Source organism: Nerophis lumbriciformis, linkage group LG10 (assembly GCF_033978685.3).
Source record: "Nerophis lumbriciformis linkage group LG10, RoL_Nlum_v2.1, whole genome shotgun sequence".
Taxonomy (NCBI): domain Eukaryota; kingdom Metazoa; phylum Chordata; class Actinopteri; order Syngnathiformes; family Syngnathidae; genus Nerophis; species Nerophis lumbriciformis.
Genome location: NC_084557.2, coordinates 29,070,242 through 29,092,562, shown reverse-complemented (window position 1 = coordinate 29,092,562; position 22,321 = coordinate 29,070,242). Strand labels below are relative to the sequence as shown.

General features: G+C 40.0%; 1 protein-coding gene across 3 annotated transcripts in view; it reads right to left on the bottom strand.

The window, feature by feature from the left end:
- Positions 1-3,272: 3,272 nt before the first annotated feature.
- Positions 3,273-22,321, bottom strand: part of zcchc14 (zinc finger, CCHC domain containing 14) — a 65,160-nt gene continuing 46,111 nt past the window's right edge. The window contains exons 10-13 of one of the 3 annotated variants that reach the window (XM_061969889.1): positions 19,771-19,868; positions 19,415-19,567; positions 10,752-11,951; positions 3,273-4,089 (exon numbers count right to left, since the gene is read on the bottom strand). In XM_061969889.1, the coding sequence (XP_061825873.1) occupies positions 4,034-4,089; positions 10,752-11,951; positions 19,415-19,567; positions 19,771-19,868 (1,507 nt within the window). In that variant the 3' untranslated portion in view covers positions 3,273-4,033. The remainder of the gene's footprint in view (positions 4,090-10,751; positions 11,952-19,414; positions 19,568-19,770; positions 19,869-22,321) is intronic. The other 2 variants (XM_061969890.1, XM_061969891.1) reach the window with 2 other exon arrangements.

Here is a 22,321-nt window from a genome sequence, read left to right as displayed (position 1 = left end):
TTTTCCAAAATGGAGGAGGCTAATTTCAATAATTTAAAATCGCATAAAGGGAAGAAGATAAAGAGCTATTCAGTAGGATTTAAGGTCCAAGCTATTGATTATGCTAAAAAGAACAGTAAGCAGCTATGTTTTATTAACATACCGTAGCTGCGTGTGTCAAATATGAGTCATTAAATGATTCCCGCCTCATGGTGGTAGAGGGCGCTAGTGATCCCAGGGAGCATTTTTGCGACTACTCGGCTGCAGAAGAAGTGACAACAAGCAGCAACAGTTAGCAGCAATCGTTTATTTTTTTCCTCTCGCCTGGACTTTTAACATGGAGGATTACATATCTAAAATAAAACAGTTTTCTAAACTGGACTTTCAATCGAAGCAGGAGGTAATAATTAAAGGAAGAGAGACTTTTAAAACTGAAGAAAGATAAGGAAGACTTTTATAAACAAGTTATCGATGCTTTTGGTCAAAAGGAGCGGCGCATGGACTTCATTTATAAGTAAAGGTAAGACCATAATAACGTTTTTTTTAATTAAATGTGCTTTTCATGATGGTATCCTTACGTCACACTCAAATTTATAAGCGCATGCCTAAATTTACCGCATGCCTTTGGTAAGCGCCGGAGTGAGAAGAGGTTTTAAATTAATTACTGCCCCGGCGCTAATTCAAGGAAATACGGTAAACTGTTTATTAACACGACGATTGTCGTCTTCCCGAATAGTTTAGAGCTACTGTCAGGTTCCTGACTACAGCGCTAAGCCTTCTGGGTAATGTAGTATAGAAGCGTTTAGCAACACACCATTGTGCTCACCTGCGATGAGGTGGCGACTTGTCCAGGGTGTACCCCGCCTACCGCCCGAATGTAGCTGAGATAGACTCCAGTGACCCCCTGCGACCCCAAAAGGGAAAAGCGGTAGGAAATGGATGGATGGGCATTGTGCTGACTTCCAAGTTTACATGTTTATTTATTTATGTACTTAATATTATTTTTATCCAGGGTAAGACTATTTAATTTGATAACTAGTCCTCCTTAGTATAGTGGACAATATCTCCGCCTCTCACGCGGAAGACGAGGGTTCGATTCCCTGACGGGGAGATGGTTTATACCATGAATGGATTAACGTGGACCCCGACTTAAACACGTTGAGAAACTTATTGGGGTGTTACCATTTAGTGGTCAATTGTACGGAATATGTACTGTACTGTGCAATCTACTAATAAAAGTTTCAATCAATCAATGAAAACCATCACTATTATTAGTTACATTGAATTAAAATAGATTAATTTGACTATGTCAGGGGTCGGCAACCCGCGGCTCCGGAGCCGCATGCGGCTCTTTGATCACTCTGATGTGGCTCAGCTGCATACTTGCCGACCCTCCCGATTTTTCCATGAGACTTCCGGTTTTCAGTGCCTTTCCCGGAAATCTCCCGGGGCAATTATTCTCCGATTTTCACCCAGACAACAATATTGAGGGCTTGCCGTGATGGCACTGCCTTTATTAGCGTCCTCTACAACCTGTCGTCGCGTCCGCTTTTTCACCATACTATCTGCGTGCCGGCCCAGTCACATGTTGTGTGCGGCCTCTTTCTACACACGTAAGTGACTGCAAGGCATACTTGGTCAACAGCCATACAGGTCACACTGAGGGTGGCAGTATAAACAACTTTAACACTCTTACTAATATGCGCCACACTGTGAACTGTTGCGTTTTGACCAGTTGTTCCTCCCAGGGAATTCAAGTTGCTGGTCACTCCCAAGCTCTTTTGATGACAAACAAAGCTGAGTAGAACCACCAGAGACAGAATAGGTATTTTGTAATTTTATTTCCAAAGCCTTTGGAAATAAACTTGAGACCAAATCCCGTACAGAAGTGCTCACCAGCACCGCTAAAAATGGTCTAAACTCCCATACGGAAAACTTATTTTCTATCTCGTCTCTCTTGCCCCCACCCTACTTGTCCCTCTTACTCCACAGCTGGGCAAAGGGAAAGATAAGAGAATACATTTATTACTACTCCCCCTTTCTCCCAGCTCACTCCAGGTCCCTTTTGTTTATTATCTAAAGTCGGTTTTAGACGAGAAGCAGAGAAGATCTCCCCCTTCACATTCTCAAAAGTTGGCACACAGTACTTGCAGACAACCAAAAGATAAAAAATAAAGAACACTAGCTGTTTTGTAATATGACTATAGTTTAAAAAGAAGTAACACACAAATATGTATACATCTAATTATTTGCCTCCGTCAGAACCCACACCAAACAAGAATGAAAAACACATTTCGGGAGAACATCCGCACCGTAACACAACATAAACACAACAGAACAAATACCCAGAATCCCATGCATCCCTAACTCTTCCGGGCTACATTATACACCCCCGCTACCACCAAACCCGCCCACCTCAACCGACGCACAGAGGGGTGAGTTGATGTGTGGGGGGGCGGGGTTTGGTGGTAGCGGGGTGTATAATGGGCTGGCACGCTGTATGTACAGGTTGTAGAGGGCGCTAAAGGCAGTGCCATCATAGCACGCCCTTATTATTGTTGTTTTGGGTGAAAATCAGCAGACATTCGAGTGAATAATTGCTCTGAAATTCGGGGGTCTCCCGGAAAAATATGGAGGGTTGGCAAGTATGACGCTGTCAAGTGCCATTCATTTAAAACTCGCGGGCCGCACTAACATTACATTTTCATATTAAGGTGTGGGCCGCGTGTCTGAGACCCCTTGTTTATACATAACACGAAGCAAAAAAAAACTTTGTATGCAGTGTTATTTCATTTTAAATTTCAAAAGAGTTTTGTGGCTCCCATTGTTTTCTTTAATTTATGAAACGGGTCAAAATGGCTCTTTGAGTGGTAAAGGTTGCCGACCCCTGGACTATGTGCTGTAAGTATGTGCTTCTACTGCCACCTACTGTCTGCTTTTAAGTCTGCGTGGTGTAAAACATCAGTACAGTATTTGTTTCCCATTGTTGCAAACCTGTGGTTTTGGAGGTTAAGGTTACAAGGAACATTTAATAATTGATAGTACATTTATAAAATCCCAGGTTGATTCAATGTTACTGGAAAAAAGCCTCAAGATATTGCAACTTTCTGAAAAAGCTGCCGTGATTTCAGGTATTTTAGGCCGCAAATCAATTAAAAAGAAGCCTGTGAAATCCTGCTAATGGTTGGTGGAATGTGAAACGTGTACACACTTTGTTAGCATTTTCTGACTTTCATTTATCAACTTTTTTTTTGGTTCATTGAGCAAAACCCCACAAATATGTAAAATGATGCCAAAATAGAAAAATACTTTATTGTACAAAATAATTTTCTCTCCTAATGTGTTTGTTGTTGTTATTAAAATACTGGCATAGGAACATTCTAAAATCACTTTTTTTTTTTTTTTTTACCAAAAAGGAAGTGACTGATTCAAGTCCCAATTAACCACTTCAACCAACACGAGTCTTCCCGTAAGACGTAAAAAAACATGCTTTTGTACAATCCCACAAAAACATTTCAATAAAGACGGCACATGTCAGTGCTGCACCCTCCAGGGGTTCTTTTTCAACAGTTCTCCGGGTCCTGCCCACAAACTTGAGTCAACTACTTTTTAACCACAACCCCTTTTTTGCTGTGTAAAGGATACAAGCCAACATGAAAATCAGGCCCATTGAGGCGAGGACAGACAAAATGGCAACAATGTAGAAAAACATAAACGTAATCACAAAGTCACACTTGATTATCAAGGCAGCAAGAAGCATGAAGAGCTTTAAAGGAGGAGGACATGTCCACATGAATATAAAAATATAGGATTTATGTTCAAAAAGAGTGAAGATGATTTTACTGTAGTGTCTTTATGATCATCAAGCTTGTAAAGTTCCTGATTTCACTTTTTTAATCTGTGTGGAGTTTGATTGTCACTGTCCTCCGCTGATGCTCCTTATTTGTTGAGGTAACTGCTGTTAGAGAATAGAAAATAGTTTTTTCCCCACCAGAACAGAAATGGTGGTTGAAGTCTCAGAAGAAAAGAATTGCAGTTTTGTTGAAATCCCCGGTCAGTCTCCTGAGTCTTTACTGTCAGAGTGAGGCGTGTACTTGAGTCGAAAAGAGCCTGTCAAACACAACAACAAACATTAGCAAGCAAGTAAAGGTGCTTCAAGACAGGACATGCCAGTCCAGTAAAACACACATGCCTTACATCGTGATGTCATGACGCTCACTTTAGACTTAGACTTCCTTTTTATTGTCATTCAAATTTGAACTTTACAGCACAGATTAGAACAAAATTTCGTTCCATAAGCTCATGGTAGTGCAGGATAAAAAAGCAATACGGTGCATATATAAATAAATAAATATATATATAAAATAAATAAATATATATAAATAAATAAATAGATTACTGTACAGATAAATATATTGCACTTTTTCACATGCGTCCACATTTATGGATGTATGTTATATTGTCTTTATTATTCCTTTGTTCACTTTATGAACCAAGCAGACCAATCTCAGCAGGTGGAATGCATTGGTTGTTTATATTTGTATTATTCTTAATCTCTTTGTCGTTTTTTAATATTATTTGTTTTATTTTGAAGATGCTGGCCCTTATTTGAGGACACCTGCCCTAAGCCTAACATAAATCCCCAAACCGTGAACTGAAATAGCAGCAATGAACAGAATCCATAAGACTAGTTTGAAAAGTCCCACTTTGAATATGTCAGGATCCAAACTAATAGCCATTCAACCCTGATTTTAAACCCTTACACTAAGTGGAAACCTTAATTTGGGGCGTTGTAAAGGGGGATACAGTCCCTGGTATTGATCATATCATGGAAACCAGCTGGGATGTCAAAGTCAAATACATCCGTGGGCCAAAAAAACAAATCTGGTTCAACATTTAGGAAAACATATTACCGTATTTTTCGGACTATAAGTCGCAGTTTTTTTCATAGTTTGGCCGGGCTCCGGTGCGACTTATATATGTTTTTTTCCTTTTTTATTATGCATTTTCAGCAGGTGCGACTTATACTCCGGTGCGACTTATACTCCGAAAAATACGGTACCGTATTTTTCGGATTATAAGTCGCAGCTTTTTTCATAGTTTGGCCGGGGGTGCGATTTATGCTCTGGAGCGATTTATGTGTGAAATTATTAACACATTACCGTAAAATATCAAATACCGTATTTTTCGGAGTATAAGTCGCACCGGCAGAAAATGCATAATAAAGAAGGAAAAAAACATGTATAAGTCGCATTTTTTGGGGAAATTTATTTGATAAAACCCAACACCAAGAATAGACATTTGAAAGGCAATTTAAAATAAATAAAGAATAGTGAACAACAGGCTGAATAAGTGTACGTTATATGAGGCATAAATAACCAACTGAGAACGTGCCTGGTATGTTAACGTAACATATTATGGTAAGAGTCATTCAAATAACTATAACATATAGAACATGCTATACGTTTACCAAACAATCTGTCACTCCTAATCGCTAAATCCCATGAAATCTTATACGTCTAGTCTCTTACATGAATGAGCTAAATAATATTATTTGATATTTTACGGTAATGTGTTAATAATTTCACACATAAGTCGCTCCTGAGTATAAGTCGCACCCCCGGCCAAACTATGAAAAAAACTGCGACTTATAGTCCGAAAAATACAGTAATATTATTTATCACATTCACGTAAGAGACTAGGCGTATATCAGCAATCATCACACACACACGTCAACCAATAAAAATGTGGCGGGGGGCGGGTCATGGCAGAAGTGCATTGTGAAAAAAAAGATGCTACCTGCTACTACTTCCGTACCTATGAAAATTGATCATTTCAACATTGGCGGTAACTTTTAAAAACTGAGAAGGGCTGAACAAAAATGACACCGAAAAGGAAATCATATACTGCAGGTTACAAGCTGGAAGTAGTGAAATATGCAGCAGAAAACGGCTATCGAGCAGCAGAAAGAAAGTTTGGAGTAAGCGAGAAACTTGTAAGGGACTAGCGAAAAATTTCCCCCAAAAATGCGACTTATACTCTAGTGCGACTTATATATGTTTTTTTTCCTTCTTTGTTATGAATTTTCGTCCGGTGCGACTTATACTCCGGAGCGATTTATAATCCAAAAAATACGGTAAAATGATTGCACATAACGTATTGAACCAAGACCTAACACAGTGTACTGTATTTGATTTAATGATTATGAATAATCCAACATTTGTGTATGGCTCTATCACTAATTTCAAGTGAAAACATTTTTCAACAGGCTCACAGACAAAAACACACTTCCTTCAATGCAGGCGGCTGTGGCCTGAGGGTCGGTTCTAATACTAATCAAATATCATAGGGGCCATAGATCATTCATTGACTTTGACATCACTGATGTACACAAACCGCTGTAAATGCAGACTTTCATTGTCTTGGCACCCCCTATGTGCCGCATGTAGTGCACAGCCCCTTGTTGCATCGCTGCATGGACCAGCCGCAGATAAACTAGCGAGGAGAATATCCACATTAGGGATGTCCCGATCCAGGTTTTTGCACTTCCGATCCGATATTGTTTTTGCACTTCCGATCCGATACCGATACTGACCGATTCTGGCCTATCCGAGCATGTATTAAAGTTTAAAGTTATTTAGCCTACCGGTACTTAGTTGTCAGAATCATGTTGAAAAGGGTTTTAGTACCGGTACTCTTGATAACAACTGGCCAGCTGAATTAGGGGAGTTTGAATAATACACAATGGTTGGTAACAAGAAACTGACCTGTTTATTCAAGGATAAACACAAAATAGACAAAATTATACATGACAAACAGAAATGGCATCATTGAACTAGGGCTGGGCGATATGGCCTTTTTTTAATATTGCGATATTTTAAGGCCATATTGCGATACATGATATATATCTCGATATTTTGCCTTAGCCTTGAATGAACACTTGATGCATATAATCACAGCAGTATGATGATTCTATGTGTTTTGATTGATTGATTGAGACTTTTATTAGTAGGTTGCACAGTGAAGTACATATTCCGTACAATTGACCACTAAATGGTAACACCCCAATAAGTTTTTAAACTTGTTTAAGTCGGGGTCCACTTAAATTGATTCACGATACAGATATATACTATCAGATATATACTATCATCATAATACAGTCATCACACAAGATAATCACATTGAATTATTTACATTATTTATAATCCAGGGTGTGGAGGGGGGCGCCGGATGTAAGTGTCAAAAAGACAGCCAAAAGAGTTTGATATGAGAATAAATCTAAAGTTAAAATATAGGGTAGAAATGCATCTATTTGCAGGAAATGTAGCCTTGATTTTCCAAATTTTCTTTCAAGGCTTGCATGTCTACATTAAACATTCTTCTTCATACTCCATTAATACATGCTACTTTTAAACTTTCATGCAGAGAAGGAAATCACAACTAAATAGATCACTAATTTTTTCAGACGGTGTTGATGTGGAAATTTTTGCCTCAGCATTTTGATGGTGTGGACGTGTGGCACCAAACGGAGATAGGCGTCTCGACAGACGTTATAATATTTGAACAATGATGACGAAAACTGTTGTTATGCGCTTATTTTTTTATTTGATTTTGTGCGTGGCATAGATTTGCCGTGCGCAGAGGACGTTTGAGCAGGCGCGCACCTTAGCGGCTGCGCTAGCATCACAGCTAACGTTAGCCATGCTGCTACCTCTCTGCTCGGGGAGGACGTATACGTATGTGACGTATGACGTGACAGTATGTGACGTGTGTAAGAAGGTGTGCTCGCTGTCTGTGAGAGGGAGACATAGGAAAGAGTGAGAAGAGCCTGTCGTGTAATGCCAGCAGCTAAAAGCAACTGCGTGAGATTCCACAGACCTGTGGATGTGTTGAAGGTGTGCTGGAAAATGCGGAATGGACATTACGGAGCAGCAGAAAAGTGGAATGTATTATTTAAATCTTTGCGTTGGAAAACACGGACCGGAGTTTTTTTTTTAAACTGGATCTGGATCGGCATTTTCCCATGCCTTGCCGACACGCAATTTTTGGCAAATATCGGCAGCCGATCCGATCCACATCCCTAGTCCACATAAACAGTTTGGGCCTCACTTCCCATCAAATTTTGCGTCGCCATCTGATACTTTGACCAAAGATTGTATAACTGAAAATATTTTATAACAAATAAGTCAACACATTAAGGTTATCTTGTTACACTTGCTAGTACTGTTGAAAATCAAATGGCATATTCAATTTGTTTCTTACTGAATAAGGTGGCTACTTGTGCACAATAACGAAACAAAAACTCCTATTGATCTAGACTAGAGACTTATACTCCCTGATTTTGTACACAACAATAAAAACAAGCAACACAATGATTCTGTCAAATATTGAGTTAGTCTCGGGATTTTGGCCCACAGCTTGAGTTTTGTTGGCCTGCCACAGATTGTCCGAATAAAATTCTAAAAAGTAAAAATGTAAGAAAAAAGATGAAAAGAAGTAACGTCATGAGAAAAAACAGAAACTTTGATAATGATAACTAATAATCATAGGATTGCTACTTATAACCAGAGGTGGGTAGTAACACGCTACATTTACTCCGTTACATCTACTTGAGTAACTTTTGGGATAAATTGTACTTCTAAGAGTAGTTTTGATGCAACATACTTTTACTTTTACTTGAGTATATTTATAGAGAAGAAGTGCTACTTTTACTCCGCTCCATTTATCTACATTCAGCTCGCTACTCGCTACTGACTTTTATCGATCTGTTAATGCACGTTTGTTTTGGTTTGTCAGACAAATCTTCAAAGTAGGATCTATCGCATGCCAGCGTTTCACCAATCAAATACAATCACTGGTGACGTTTGACTCCGTTTCACCAATCAAACAGAGCCAGGCGATCACATGATTAACAAGCTTACATGAACTCAACGTCAAATTTGAGGAAGCACATCGCGGTAAGTAACGTTAGTAGATATTTTGGCTGTCACCGTAGGCTGATGTTAGCTTCTCTGCTATGAATCACTGTCAAATGTACATCATGTGGGGACATTTATTATGCACTGCAGCCTCTCACACACACACACACACACACACACACACACACACACACACACACACACACACACACACACACACACACACACACACACGCGCGCGCGCACACACACACACACACACACACACACACACACACACACACACACACAGACACACACACACACACACACACACACACACACACACACACACACACACACGCACGCAGTCGCACACAAACACACACGCAGTCGCACACACACACACACGCATGCATGGAAACACCAATCAGTGTGTTCCCAGATGCAGCCCACACCTATCAGTTTATGGTTTGCATAAAGGCTAACTTATTTTCCTTTGTAATCTCTGCCTACTGAGCCTATGGTGCTGTTAAATTATTGTGGCTCAATTTGCCTTAATGTTTTTTATGTTAATGTATTATTATTTAATATATATTATTGTTTTAGTTGCTTAAGAGATATTCCTGGCTCTGAATTTGCTCATTGCTATTTTTATGTTTTTGTGCATTATTTGTTGCCGTCATCATTAAACGAACAGGTTACTCATCAGTTACTCAGTACTTGAGTAGTTTTTTCACAACTTACTTTTTACTTTTACTCAAGTAAATATGTGGGTGACTACTCCTTACTTTTACTTGTGTAATAAATCTCTAAAGTAACAGTACTCTTACCTGAGTACAATTCCTGGCTACTCTACCCACCTCTGCTCAGCACACAAAACGTACACCAAGTGTTGTCATTAATTATGTATAGCTTATGTTCTTAGCATTGACTTTTTTTTTTGCAAAATGTTTTGACTTTTCAGTATTTGGCCCCTGGTGGAAAAACGTTTAGACACTCCTGATCTAGTCGTATGTGTGTGGATGTTCTCATTCATCCCGGTGGTTGTCTTCTCAGGGATCTCAATTTGTCGCTACTGGACTGTTTGGCTTGTCAGATCTAGTCCAGATCTGACCAATCTAAGTCTATGAGCAGGAACTGATGAAGCCGACTTGGATGAGAGGCCAAACGTCTTCTAAGACAAACCAATCCAGGGGTCCCAAAACTTTTTGGCTGCGGATTTGAAAGGACAGATTTAAAAAAAATAAGAATCATTTGAAAGGACAGATTTAATAATAAAATAAAAATGTTTTTATAAAATAAAAAGAAAACTTTTTTTTTTTTTTTTTAACTTGGAACTTCCCGCGGCCTGGATTTTGGACGCTGAATCTGGCCTGCGGGTCGTAGTTTGGGGACCCTTGAACCAAACAGTCCAGTCGTAAACGATTGAATGCCCTGAGATCCTGATCTAGTCACTTTAGTATCGTTCATATAATGATACTATACTAGGTATCGATAATAACATCCTATTGCCTTTTTCTCGTCCTCCAGTGATATAAATACTTGGACGAAACATTGTTTATTTTCCGCCACGGTGGTGAGAATTAGCCTCATAGAAGCGCCTTTGCACTGTGGATAGACAACACATTTGTTACAGCTTGCTCTCCCATTTGAGCCGGTGTTCTGGCAAGACACGCACCCTCCTGGAATTCATGCACTTCCTGCAGGTGTGCATGAAGGAATCTGAAAATGTAATTGTGCATCCTTTTTGAAGGAACCCTTCACGTGGGTACAGTCTTTAGCCATGCAAACAAAGCTCAACATGTGACATCTCTCCAAACAATCATTTCCAGGCACATTCACAGGTGTTACGTAACGTCACCCTTCACTTACTTTGCTGTGTAGAATCCATGAGCGGCTGTTTGCAGTCCTCCGCTCTGTGCCCGTTAGCGCCGCAGTTGTAACAAGAGAAGTTTCCCGCCATCCGTCTCTGGCTGCCATTTCCCACAATGCCATGTGTGTGGTAGAAGCCGAAGCCTTTATGCTGGTCATGTGACACGTGGCTCTGGCAGTAGAGGGGATGCGGTGCAATCATGGGGTAGGAGAAGGGCGTGGCGCCGGTGGCGGTGCCGCTGGATGAGGCCACCAAAGGTCTGAGATGGAGCAGGGGGCCGAGCGTGAAGACGGAGGCGGCCGTGAAGGGCTGCAGGTAGCCGGCCGCAGGAGCGCACCCAGACAGGGCGCCGTACGCGCCGCAGCTGCCCTGACATCCGCACGAGCTGCAAACACAGTGGGTGTGGCCTGGGCTGGGGTCTAATGAGGCGCCGGAGGAGGCGGAGAGGCCGGGGATGGACCGAGCAGGGTAGTACATGTTTCCTGGCACTGCGGCAATAGGGATGGTGCCGGCGGTTGCCATGGAAACGAAGCCACTTCCACCACTGGAGCTAGCGGGCTGTGACATGGGCTTGGAGGAGGCGTACGTAGAAAAGGAGGGCGTTGAAGAGGAAAGAGACGGGTAGGAGTAGTACAAGGATGGGGACGAGGAAGAGGAGGAGGAAAGGTGGAACTGGAGGGGGGGTTGGGACACGTGATGGAGGCTGTTTGAGGTGGACGTCAAAGCACAGCTAGTCTCCACCATCAGACCCACAGCAGCTCCTGTAGGACCGAGACCCCCTGCAGGGTCATGGAGTACGGAAGAGCCGTCCACTTTGAGCTTGGGCAACAGATTCTCCAGCCTCATGCCCGCACTAAAGCCCGCACTGGTCCCGGACAGACCTGAGCCCAGAACTTTAGTTCTGTCCTCCATGCACAGAGGGGGCGGCCTCGGCTTTCGCGGGGAAGACAAGATCCGTGCTGGGTTGGAGGCCGGGGAGAGCAGGTTCTGAGGGTAGCTGCCCTGAGGGTGGTAGTGAGGAGGAGTGAACGGCAGGTGGGACGAGCTGGACGGAGCGACAGGAGGAGCTGGATCAGTTTGGACGGGGAGGACCTGAGCAGTGGGGCGACTGGAGCCCGCGGGGCAGTGGGAGTTGAGGATGAAAATGCACGATCGGTCCTTCTCGTGACTTCCTCCTACAGCTTCTTGGAGCGAAACACCTGCATGACAAGTAAACAATTTAAACACTGAAGTCACAATAATACACTAAGTGACTTAGAGCCTCATCTATTAAGTGTGTATAAACTATACAAGTGTGTGTACTATTAGTGGGCTCGTTGCAGTTGATCTACTAAGTCTGCACTGCAAAAAGTCAGTGTTCAAAAACAAGAAAAAAATACAAAAGTTAGGGGTATTTTATTTGGACTAAGCAAAATTATCTGCCAATAGAACAAGAAAATTTGGCTTGTCAAGACTTTCCAAAACAAGTCAAATTAGCTAACCTCAATGAACCCAAAAATACCTTAAAATAAGTATATTCTCACTAATAACAGGTGCACTTTTCTTGAAATATGAGACCTTTTTTGTCAATATGTTGAAAAATATTCTTAAATTAAGTAAATGCTAGTGCCATTATCTTGACATAATGATATGCGCTCGGCATTACATTGCTTGCATTTTCCCATCGATAACATGATATCATCGCGCCAAGTGTGTGCTCTTTCAGTCAATTAGTGCGCAAGGACTATATATATATGTATATATACAGGTAAAAGCCAGTAAATTAGAATATTTTGAAAAACTTGATTTATTTCAGTAATTGCATTCAAAAGGTGTAACTTGTACATTATATTTATTCATTGCACACAGACTGATGCATTCAAATGTTTATTTCATTTAATTTTGATGATTTGAAGTGGCAACAAATGAAAATCCAAAATTCCGTGTGTCACAAAATTAGAATATTACTTAAGGCTAATACAAAAAAGGGATTTTTAGAAATGTTGGCCAACTGAAAAGTATGAAAATGAAAAATATGAGCATGTACAATACTCAATACTTGGTTGGAGCTCCTTTTGCCTCAATTACTGCGTTAATGCGGCGTGGCATGGAGTCGATGAGTTTCTGGCACTGCTCAGGTGTTATGAGAGCCCAGGTTGCTCTGATAGTGGCCTTCAACTCTTCTGCGTTTTTGGGTCTGGCATTCTGCATCTTCCTTTTCACAATACCCCACAGATTTTCTATGGGGCTAAGGTCAGGGGAGTTGGCGGGCCAATTTAGAACAGAAATACCATGGTCCGTAAACCAGGCACGGGTAGATTTTGCGCTGTGTGCAGGCGCCAAGTCCTGTTGGAACTTGAAATCTCCATCTCCATAGAGCAGGTCAGCAGCAGGAAGCATGAAGTGCTCTAAAACTTGCTGGTAGACGGCTGCGTTGACCCAGGAAACAGAGTGGACCGACACCAGCAGATGACATGGCACCCCAAACCATCACCCAACCATGCAAATTTTGCATTTCCTTTGGAAATCGAGGTCCCAGAGTCTGGAGGAAGACAGGAGAGGCACAGGATCCACGTTGCCTGAAGTCTAGTGTAAAGTTTCCACCATCAGTGATGGTTTGGGGTGCCATGTCATCTGCTGGTGTCGGTCCACTCTGTTTCCTGAGATCCAGGGTCAACGCAGCCGTCTACCAGCAAGTTTTAGAGCACTTCATGCTTCCTGCTGCTGACCTGCTCTATGGAGATGGAGATTTCAAGTTCCAACAGGACTTGGCGCCTGCACACAGCGCAAAATCTACCCGTGCCTGGTTTACGGACCATGGTATTTCTGTTCTAAATTGGCCCGCCAACTCCCCTGACCTTAGCCCCATAGAAAATCTGTGGGGTATTGTGAAAAGGAAGATGCAGAATGCCAGACCCAAAAACGCAGAAGAGTTGAAGGCCACTATCAGAGCAACCTGGGCTCTCATAACACCTGAGCAGTGCCAGAAACTCATCGACTCCATGCCACGCCGCATTAACGCAGTAATTGAGGCAAAAGGAGCTCCAACCAAGTATTGAGTATTGTACATGCTCATATTTTTCATTTTCATACTTTTCAGTTGGCCAACATTTCTAAAAATCCCTTTTTTGTATTAGCCTTAAGTAATATTCTAATTTTGTGACACACGGAATTTTGGATTTTCATTTGTTGCCACTTCAAATCATCAAAATTAAATGAAATAAACATTTGAATGCATCAGTCTGTGTGCAATGAATAAATATAATGTACAAGTTACACCTTTTGAATGCAATTACTGAAATAAATCAAGTTTTTCAAAATATTCTAATTTACTGGCTTTTACCTGTATATATATATATATATATATATATATATATATATATATATTTTTATAGCACGACCCCTGACCAAATTTTTTTTTAATTGTAATTTTGAAGAATTTATCTGAATGTGCATGAACTATTTCTGTTCAAAATTGTTTGAAATGTCACATGTTAAATGTGTAAATATTAACTGTAAGTTTACTGTACTGTGCCAACTGTACTACTATATGAGTATGTATGTTCTATTGTTTCATTGAAAATAAAACAGCAAAGTCCATTTGGCTGTCATCCGTTTTAATTATGAGTCATGAGAAATTCTTACTTTGAAAAAGCAGTTTTATACTTGTGAGTGTTGATTACACGGCTTTGCAACAGTTGATATTCTAGTTTCAAGCATGTTTTACTCAATATAAGTCATAAAATCTCAGCAACAAGCTGTAATATCTTACTGGGATAATTTATGACCAACACTTAAAACAAGTAAAACACTCTAACATAAAATCTACTTAGTGAGAAGAATTATCTTATCAGACAGAAAATAAGCAAATATCATCCTTATTTGAGATATTTAATCTTACTTAGATTTCAGTTTTTGCAGTGTGCTCGTGCATATTTAAATGGCTGTCACCATGGAAACCATTTTCCTCCACATTCATGACATTATATGCTCCAACTGTCCAACCTGTGCTGTCTTTTTATGTTGCGCAATATGCAGCACGCACCAAACTTTTCTGGCCGACATAGTGGAAAAGTGCGGACAGAATCTATTTTCAGAGCCCACAAGGTGCTGCGATGATGCATCTGGAATGATCCAGAAATGCATGCAAGTCTGCATGAAGATGCACATTTATTTCATATAGGAGATATATTATTAATACATACATTATTATTATATCTAGGGGAAAAAACTAATGCCCCCCAAAAAACGCCAACTGACACCAAAACAAACCATTATAGTATTATATATTACCGTATTTTTCGGACTATAAGTCGCAGTTTTTTTCATAGTTTGGCCGGGGGTGTGACTTATACTCAGGAGCGACTTATGTGTGAAATTATTAACACATTACCGTAAAATATCAAATAATATTATTTAGCTCATTCACGTAAGAGACTAGACATATAAGATTTCATGGGATTTAGCGATTAGGAGTGACAGATTGTTTGGTAAACGTATAGCATGTTCTATATGTTATAGTTATTTGAATGACTCTTACCATAATATGTTACGTTAACATACCAGGCACGTTCTCAGTTGGTTATTTATGCCTCATATAACGTACACTTATTCAGCCTGTTGTTCACTATTCTTTATTTATTTTAAATTGCCTTTCAAATGTTTACTCTTGGTGTTGGGTTTTATACTTATACTCTTATATTTATACTTATACTTTATACTTATACTCCAGTGCAACTTATATATGTTTTTTTCCTTCTTTATTGTGCATTTTCGGCCGGTGCGACTTATACTCCGGAGCGACTTATACTCCGAAAAATACGGTATATAGTTTTAATCAGTGCCTAAATTCATCCAACAGCTATGAAATGACAAAAATATATATATATATGTTGACATACACACGGAATATGGTGGATTCTCTGCCTCCTTGTGCATAAGTTTGCACGCACATTTCAATCTTGCTAAATATAGACGCAAAAAAGTGTCGCAGAACAGTTTCAGTTTTGATCAATCACATTGCGAGCGCTAAATGAGTATATTTGCACTTCTTCTTCCCAGCATTGTGGCCGTTGTAACAATTTAGCATATTTTCTGCATATTCATGAAGACAGTCATGCTGAATGGATTGCACGTTCTATTTTGCTCATTTATTAGATGCAGTCCTCTGCGTGCTATCGGGTTTGCACATATTTTAATGCACGCAAACCTTTAGTAGATCAGACCCTATGTACTGTACAACAACCACGCTGCAGTAGAAGAGCAGCAGAGGTCCAAAAATGTGAGTGCAAAACAACAAGAAGGTGCTTTGACAACATTACCAGACTCGAGGGAAAATATATCATATCCTATGTGTGATGTAAGACATGACACATAGGATATGTGTGATGTAAGACATGACACTTAGGATATGTGTGATGTAACACATAGGATATGTGTGATGTAACACATAGGATATGTGTGATGCTCTGAAGGATCAGGTTTATCGGGACATGAGAATTTCTAGTAATGTTCTGACCTCAAAGTCGTGCCATATCCTAACGTAAACCAACGATCAGTGTGCCATGCAGTGCATTCCATTTTGCCTCAAACAATTCTTAGACGTGACTAATTACACAAAACCTACACATGCAGTGGAAGAAAGAAGAAGCTCCTTGCGATCGAGGTGATGACTGACATTTGCAGGGAGTGCTCTAATGGCGTTCAAATCGCGATCTTGGCTTTTATTTTCTCTAAGAACTAGCGTCCTCTGCAGTGGACATTTGTGTTTTGCAAAAAAAAAGGGCTTTTTCCCCCCCAAAATGTGTAACTCTGAAATAGACCAACCGAGACGATGGTTCTCAAGAGGGTTTACACGTCAACAATGTTGATAATTGTGAGGAAGGAAGGGTTTATTGTTGCTGAAGTGACAAAGAGCGTGAAAGTGATGGAACATGTGTGGGGAATCTCACCATGTCTTCCGTGCTAAAGTTGACGTGCCAACAAGGTAAATAATTTAATTGTTGTTTTCTTTAACTTTATGATCAAACGTTATACCTGATTAATTGTGATGCTTCTGTTTGGTGTATAGCTTTATATTGTGGTCAACGTAAACAGAAATGACAAATATTACATATAGAGATGTCCGTATCGGCCGATAAATGCGTTAAAATGTAATATCGGAAATTATCGGTATGGTTTTTTTTATTATTGGTATCGTTTATTTTTTTTTTTTTTTTTTATTTTTTTTATTAAATCAACATAAAAAACACAAGATACACTTACAATTAGTGCACCAACCCAAAAAACCTTCCTCCCCCATTTACACTCATTCACACTCATTCACACAAAAAGATTGTTTCTTTCTGTTATTAATATTCTGTTTCCTACATTATATATCAATATATATCAATACAGTCTGCAAGGGATACAGTCCGCAAGCACACATGATTGTGCGTGCTGCTGGTCCACTAATAGTACTAACCTTTAACAGTTAATTTGACTAATTTTCATTAATTACTAGTTTCAATGGAACTGTTTTTATATTGTTTTACTTTCTTTTTTATTCAAGAAAATAATTTTAATTTATTTATTTTATTTTATCAATTTTTTTAAAAAGTACCTTATGTTCACCATACCTGGTTGTCCAAATTAGGCATAATAATGTGTTGATTCCACGACTGTATATATCGGTTGATATCGGTATGGGTAATTAAAGAGTTGGACAATATCGGAATATCGGATATCGGCAAAAAGCCATTATCGGACATCCCTAATTACATATATACTGGAACCAATTATCCACATTTCTTTTATTTCCTATAGGGAAATGGCCTTGCAAACTCTTCAATTAACTGAATTAATTTTGTTCTGACTATCTTTAATGAGAAAGGCTGGAGGTTTAATTCCTGCAAGACTTATCCTCACACCTCTTGAGCAAAGCCGCTAATTCCCCCACTGCTCCAGTGTCACTAACGGTGTGTGCTCGCTATGTTCCCTCCTGCGATGGAGTCAATTCTCAGGACACGTGCTCATGAAAACAACTCGGGTCTTAATTGTGTGAATGCTCCAAAGCATTCACACATATGGTTTTCTACACCAAAATTCATCAATGTATTCTTCAACTTCAACTTCTTCTTTTTCCAGATTTTGGCGCACTCTACCTTCCACATTTTTCACCCGATTCAAACTGTTCCAACTTCAAACTGTTCAGCTTATTCGGGAATCACGGGCTTTCCCTTGACAAATTCCAAAAATTCCCAGATTTCCAGGTTTTCCGGGACATTTTTCCCATTTAAAATGAATTGGCCATTTCTCAAACGTTCACCATTTCCACACTTTTCAACCGATTCAAACCATTCCACCTTCAACACATTCCACCATTCTGGAAATTTAAACTACCGTATTTTTCGGAGTATAAGTCGCACCGGAGTATAAGTCGCACCTGCCGAAAATGCATAATAAAGAAGGGAAAAAACATATATAAGTCGCACTGGAGTATAAGTCGCATTTTTGGGGGAAATTTATTTGATAAAACCTAAAACTAAGAATAGACATTTGAAAGGCAATTTAAAATAAATAAAGAATAGTGAACAACAGGCTGAATAAGTGTACGTTATATGAGGCATAAATAACCAACTGAGAACGTGCCTGGTATGTTAACGTAACATATTATGGTAAGAGTCATTCAAATAACTATAACATATAGAACATGCTATACGTTTACCAAACAATCTGTCACTCCTAATCGCTAAATCCCATGAAATCTTATACGTCTAGTCTCTTACGTGAATGAGCAAAATAATATTATTTGATATTTTACGGTAATGTGTTAATAATTTCACACATAAGTCGCTCCTGAGTATAAGTCGCACCCCCGGCCAAACTATGAAAAAAACTGCGACTTATAGTCCGAAAAATACGGTACCCTTTTTTCCAAGTTAAAAAAATTCCAGGATTTTCCTGAATTCCTGGTTTTCCAAAGCCCTATTTCCACCCTTTTTCCTGTCGATTACTCTTCCCAAATTTTTCAACCCACTTCAACCGTTCCACCGTCAAAACATTCCTCTTAATTAGAACAAAAAACAAAGTTGTTTTTTGAACTGGAAAAATTCCCGGTTTTCCCGAAATTCCAGGAATTCAACATTTTTTGACCGATTTGAAAAATTCTAACACCAACCATTTCAACTCATTCAGACCATTCAAGTTTTTTTGTTTTTTTTTACCATTTTCAAAGAAATTTACGCTTTTCCCGAAATTCCCACATTTTTTGGAAATTCCCATTGAAATGAATAGGACCAACTCCCACATTTTTCATCTGATTCAAACCGTTCCAACTTCAAAATATTCAACCTGTTTAGGAAGTGTGTGCTCTACTTCAACAATTCTAAAATAAATCCAGGATTTCAGTGCATTCACACGCAATTCCTTCAGGAATTGCCTCATCTAGTTTGGAATGAAGTTTGAAAAGGTGACAGAAATGTCCCTAAATGTGACTTTTATCTACCGTATTTTTCGGAGTATAAGTCGCACCGGAGTATAAGTCGCACCTGCCGAAAATGCATAATAAAGAAAGAAAAAAACATATATAAGTCCCACTGGAGCCCGGCCAAACTATGAAAAAAACTGCGACTTATAGTCCGAAAAATACGGTACTTCATTATTTCGCTCTGTAACAGTTCTAAGGTCCAGTGAAGAAACTTACGCCTGTACATATCTCTGCTCCTGTCCACAGTGGAGTCACAGCAGAGGGGTGTTCGGGGAGAACAAGAGGAGCTGGAATATCCTGAGGATGAGCTGCTATCTGTGCGGACGGGGTGATGGTGCAGCACGGTGTCCACCTCCACCCGCAGCTCTACTGAGTACAACAACACTTTTGGTTAAGCCTGATACACACAGTCTGCAGTACACACTTGTCTAAAGTAGTGTGTCTTCTGCTGTACACTAAGTTTGCAGCTGCTCAGGAGCAGGGAGGGAATATCACCAGGCCTTGATATTTGAGTGGCTGTTTGTCACAAATGTTTTCACATCCAGTCCACATGAACAAAGTGGCTTTGTTACCTGCAGTAGAAGAGGCGTGCATTGAGGTTCCCATATGACTGGAAGGCGTCACTCTTGCAATGCTGCTGCAAGTCCGTTTCTCCATCTTCATCTCCCTGCTGAACACAAAACATTTACAACTTCGACGCTTTGAAAAACAACTAAAGGCTGAATGGTTGTCAACTTTTAAAGATGTCGTATTATGATTTATTTTCTACATTTATAACACTTCCTTGTAGTCTACATAACATGTCATGGTGGTTCCTTAGTCAAAATGTTGCATAGATCAGTGTTTTTCAACCTCTTTTGAGGCAAGGCACATTTTTTTTCATTAAAAAATCCAGAGGTACACCACCAGCAGAAAACGTTAAAAAATGAAACTCCACCAAGTCGTCATGCCTTATTTTGAGTTTGTTGGTGTTTTCCTGTGTGTAGTGCTTTAATTCTTGCCTTGCACTGTTATTTTGGTGACCCTTCCTGTTTTGTTGGTGTTTTCCTGTAGCAGTTTCATGTCTTCTTTGGAGCGCTATTTCGCGCACCTGCTTTGTGTTAGCAAGCAAGACTATTTATGTTGTTGCTATCCTTCTTTGTGTGGACATTGTTGATTGTCATGTCATGTATGGATGTACTTTGTGGACGCCGTAAGTTTTTGCTGTCGTCCAGCATTCTGTTTCTGTTTACTTTGTAGCCAGTTCGGTTTTACTTTCTGTGGAGGGAGAGTGTGATCAGCGCGCCTGCGGGAGCAAAGGTCACCGCCTCTGTCGATGGTGTTGAGGGCGTAGCAACATCGGATAGGGTTGGGGCATGTGCTGACGGCGAGACACAGCTGGCAGGTGATTCAATTTCACAGGTGGCACGTGGTAATCTAATCATCTGTTGTCTTGAACAGTGAGCAGCCGGGAGCAGAGAGAGAGAGGGATGATACGGACGTGACTCAAAGGTCACGTTCTGCTGGAGAAAGACTTCTGATAACTATATGTACATTAAAACCTTGTTAAAACCTGCACGCTTGGCTCTTGTGCCGTGTCTACAGTGGAGCTGCTAGGAAGCGACTTCCACACTTTCGTTGTGCATAGCCATTGCCTTTTCCTTTCCCTTTCGTTCATTTTTGGTCTAAGCAATATGCCTCCCGCTGTGGTCTGCATATTGGGATCACAACAAACCATCCTCGTCTCACCTGACACATTCCGACTTTTGCAAAGCAATTAACAACCAGCTGCCACCTACTGACATGGAGTATTACGTGGTTACCCTGCTGAGTTTTACACAACACAGACACTAAGCAACGGCACATTATTTGCAGATTATAACTATTGATTTGCAAAAAATATTTTTTGGACCGATTAGGTGAAGTTGCATAATTTCCCACGGCACACCAGACAATATTTCTCGGCACACTAGTGTGCCACGGCACAGTGGTTGAAAAACACCGGCATAGATGTTTTACAGACCATCTTCAAGCAGCTTTCTGGATGTCTCTTCAGGATGCGTCGTTTTGTGGGCGGTCTTATTTACATGCCTCCACTTTGACTGTCTCCACTCTGCCAGCCACGTTGTAGTTTCTAGCACTTTCATAGTGAGTATAATGACAGATATAAGTTAGAACTATACACTACTTTGTATTAGAAATGCCAACAGCACAGGATGCATGTGCATGTACGAGCCAGTCTGCCCCACAACAAGAGGATAGAGACAAAGAAGGAACTTATTTACTGCAATGGCGGACTCGCGCAAAGCTCTTCAGGTAAAACTTTACCATATATGGAGATATCCGCTGACATCACCAATGGGTAAAAATGTCACAAATGCGGCAAATTCCAAACGGCTCGTTTGGGGGAAATATGAAGGAAGGCAAGATTATGATGATATATTGAGAATTGTAAGCACATTATTTTGGGCAAATTGAGTTATGTGGATCCAGATGAATGTGATACAATGTGGTTCAGAGTTTTGATTGGTTGCTTGATTGAAACTTTTATTAGTAGATTGCACAGTACAGTACATATTCCGTACAATTGACCACTAAATGGTAACACCCGAATAAGTTTTCCAACTTGTTTAAATCAATTCATGGTAAAGGAGGAAAACTGGATATTAGTTAAAGTAACTATGTAAAAAAGGGGGGATTCAAAAAGTTTATACTTCTTCCCATTACCCTTTTGAGATATGTTTAATTTCATTTTATTTTCTTAATTCAATTTAATTTTCTTTTTTGTAAAATAATAATATTGCTATTGAGCACAAGACTGTTCACTGGAGATATGTATGTATATTATGTACTACATGTATGATGTGGCGCTGACAATGACATACTCAATAAACAATTAATCATTGTTTTATAAATATCTCCAGTATGCCTCCATGGTTTGATTTCAAACACACAGTACTTATGCTGATCCCAAATACACAAAAACATGTACTAATAGGTAAGGAAAGTTGTTTTTGCATTATAGGTCCCATTTAAATCAGCAGGATGTTGTCAACTACCGGTAACCTTATGTAATTCTGCTCTCTAACAAGACACATTTTAGAGGCAACTGCAGGAGCGCAAGTATGACCACTAGAGGGAGAC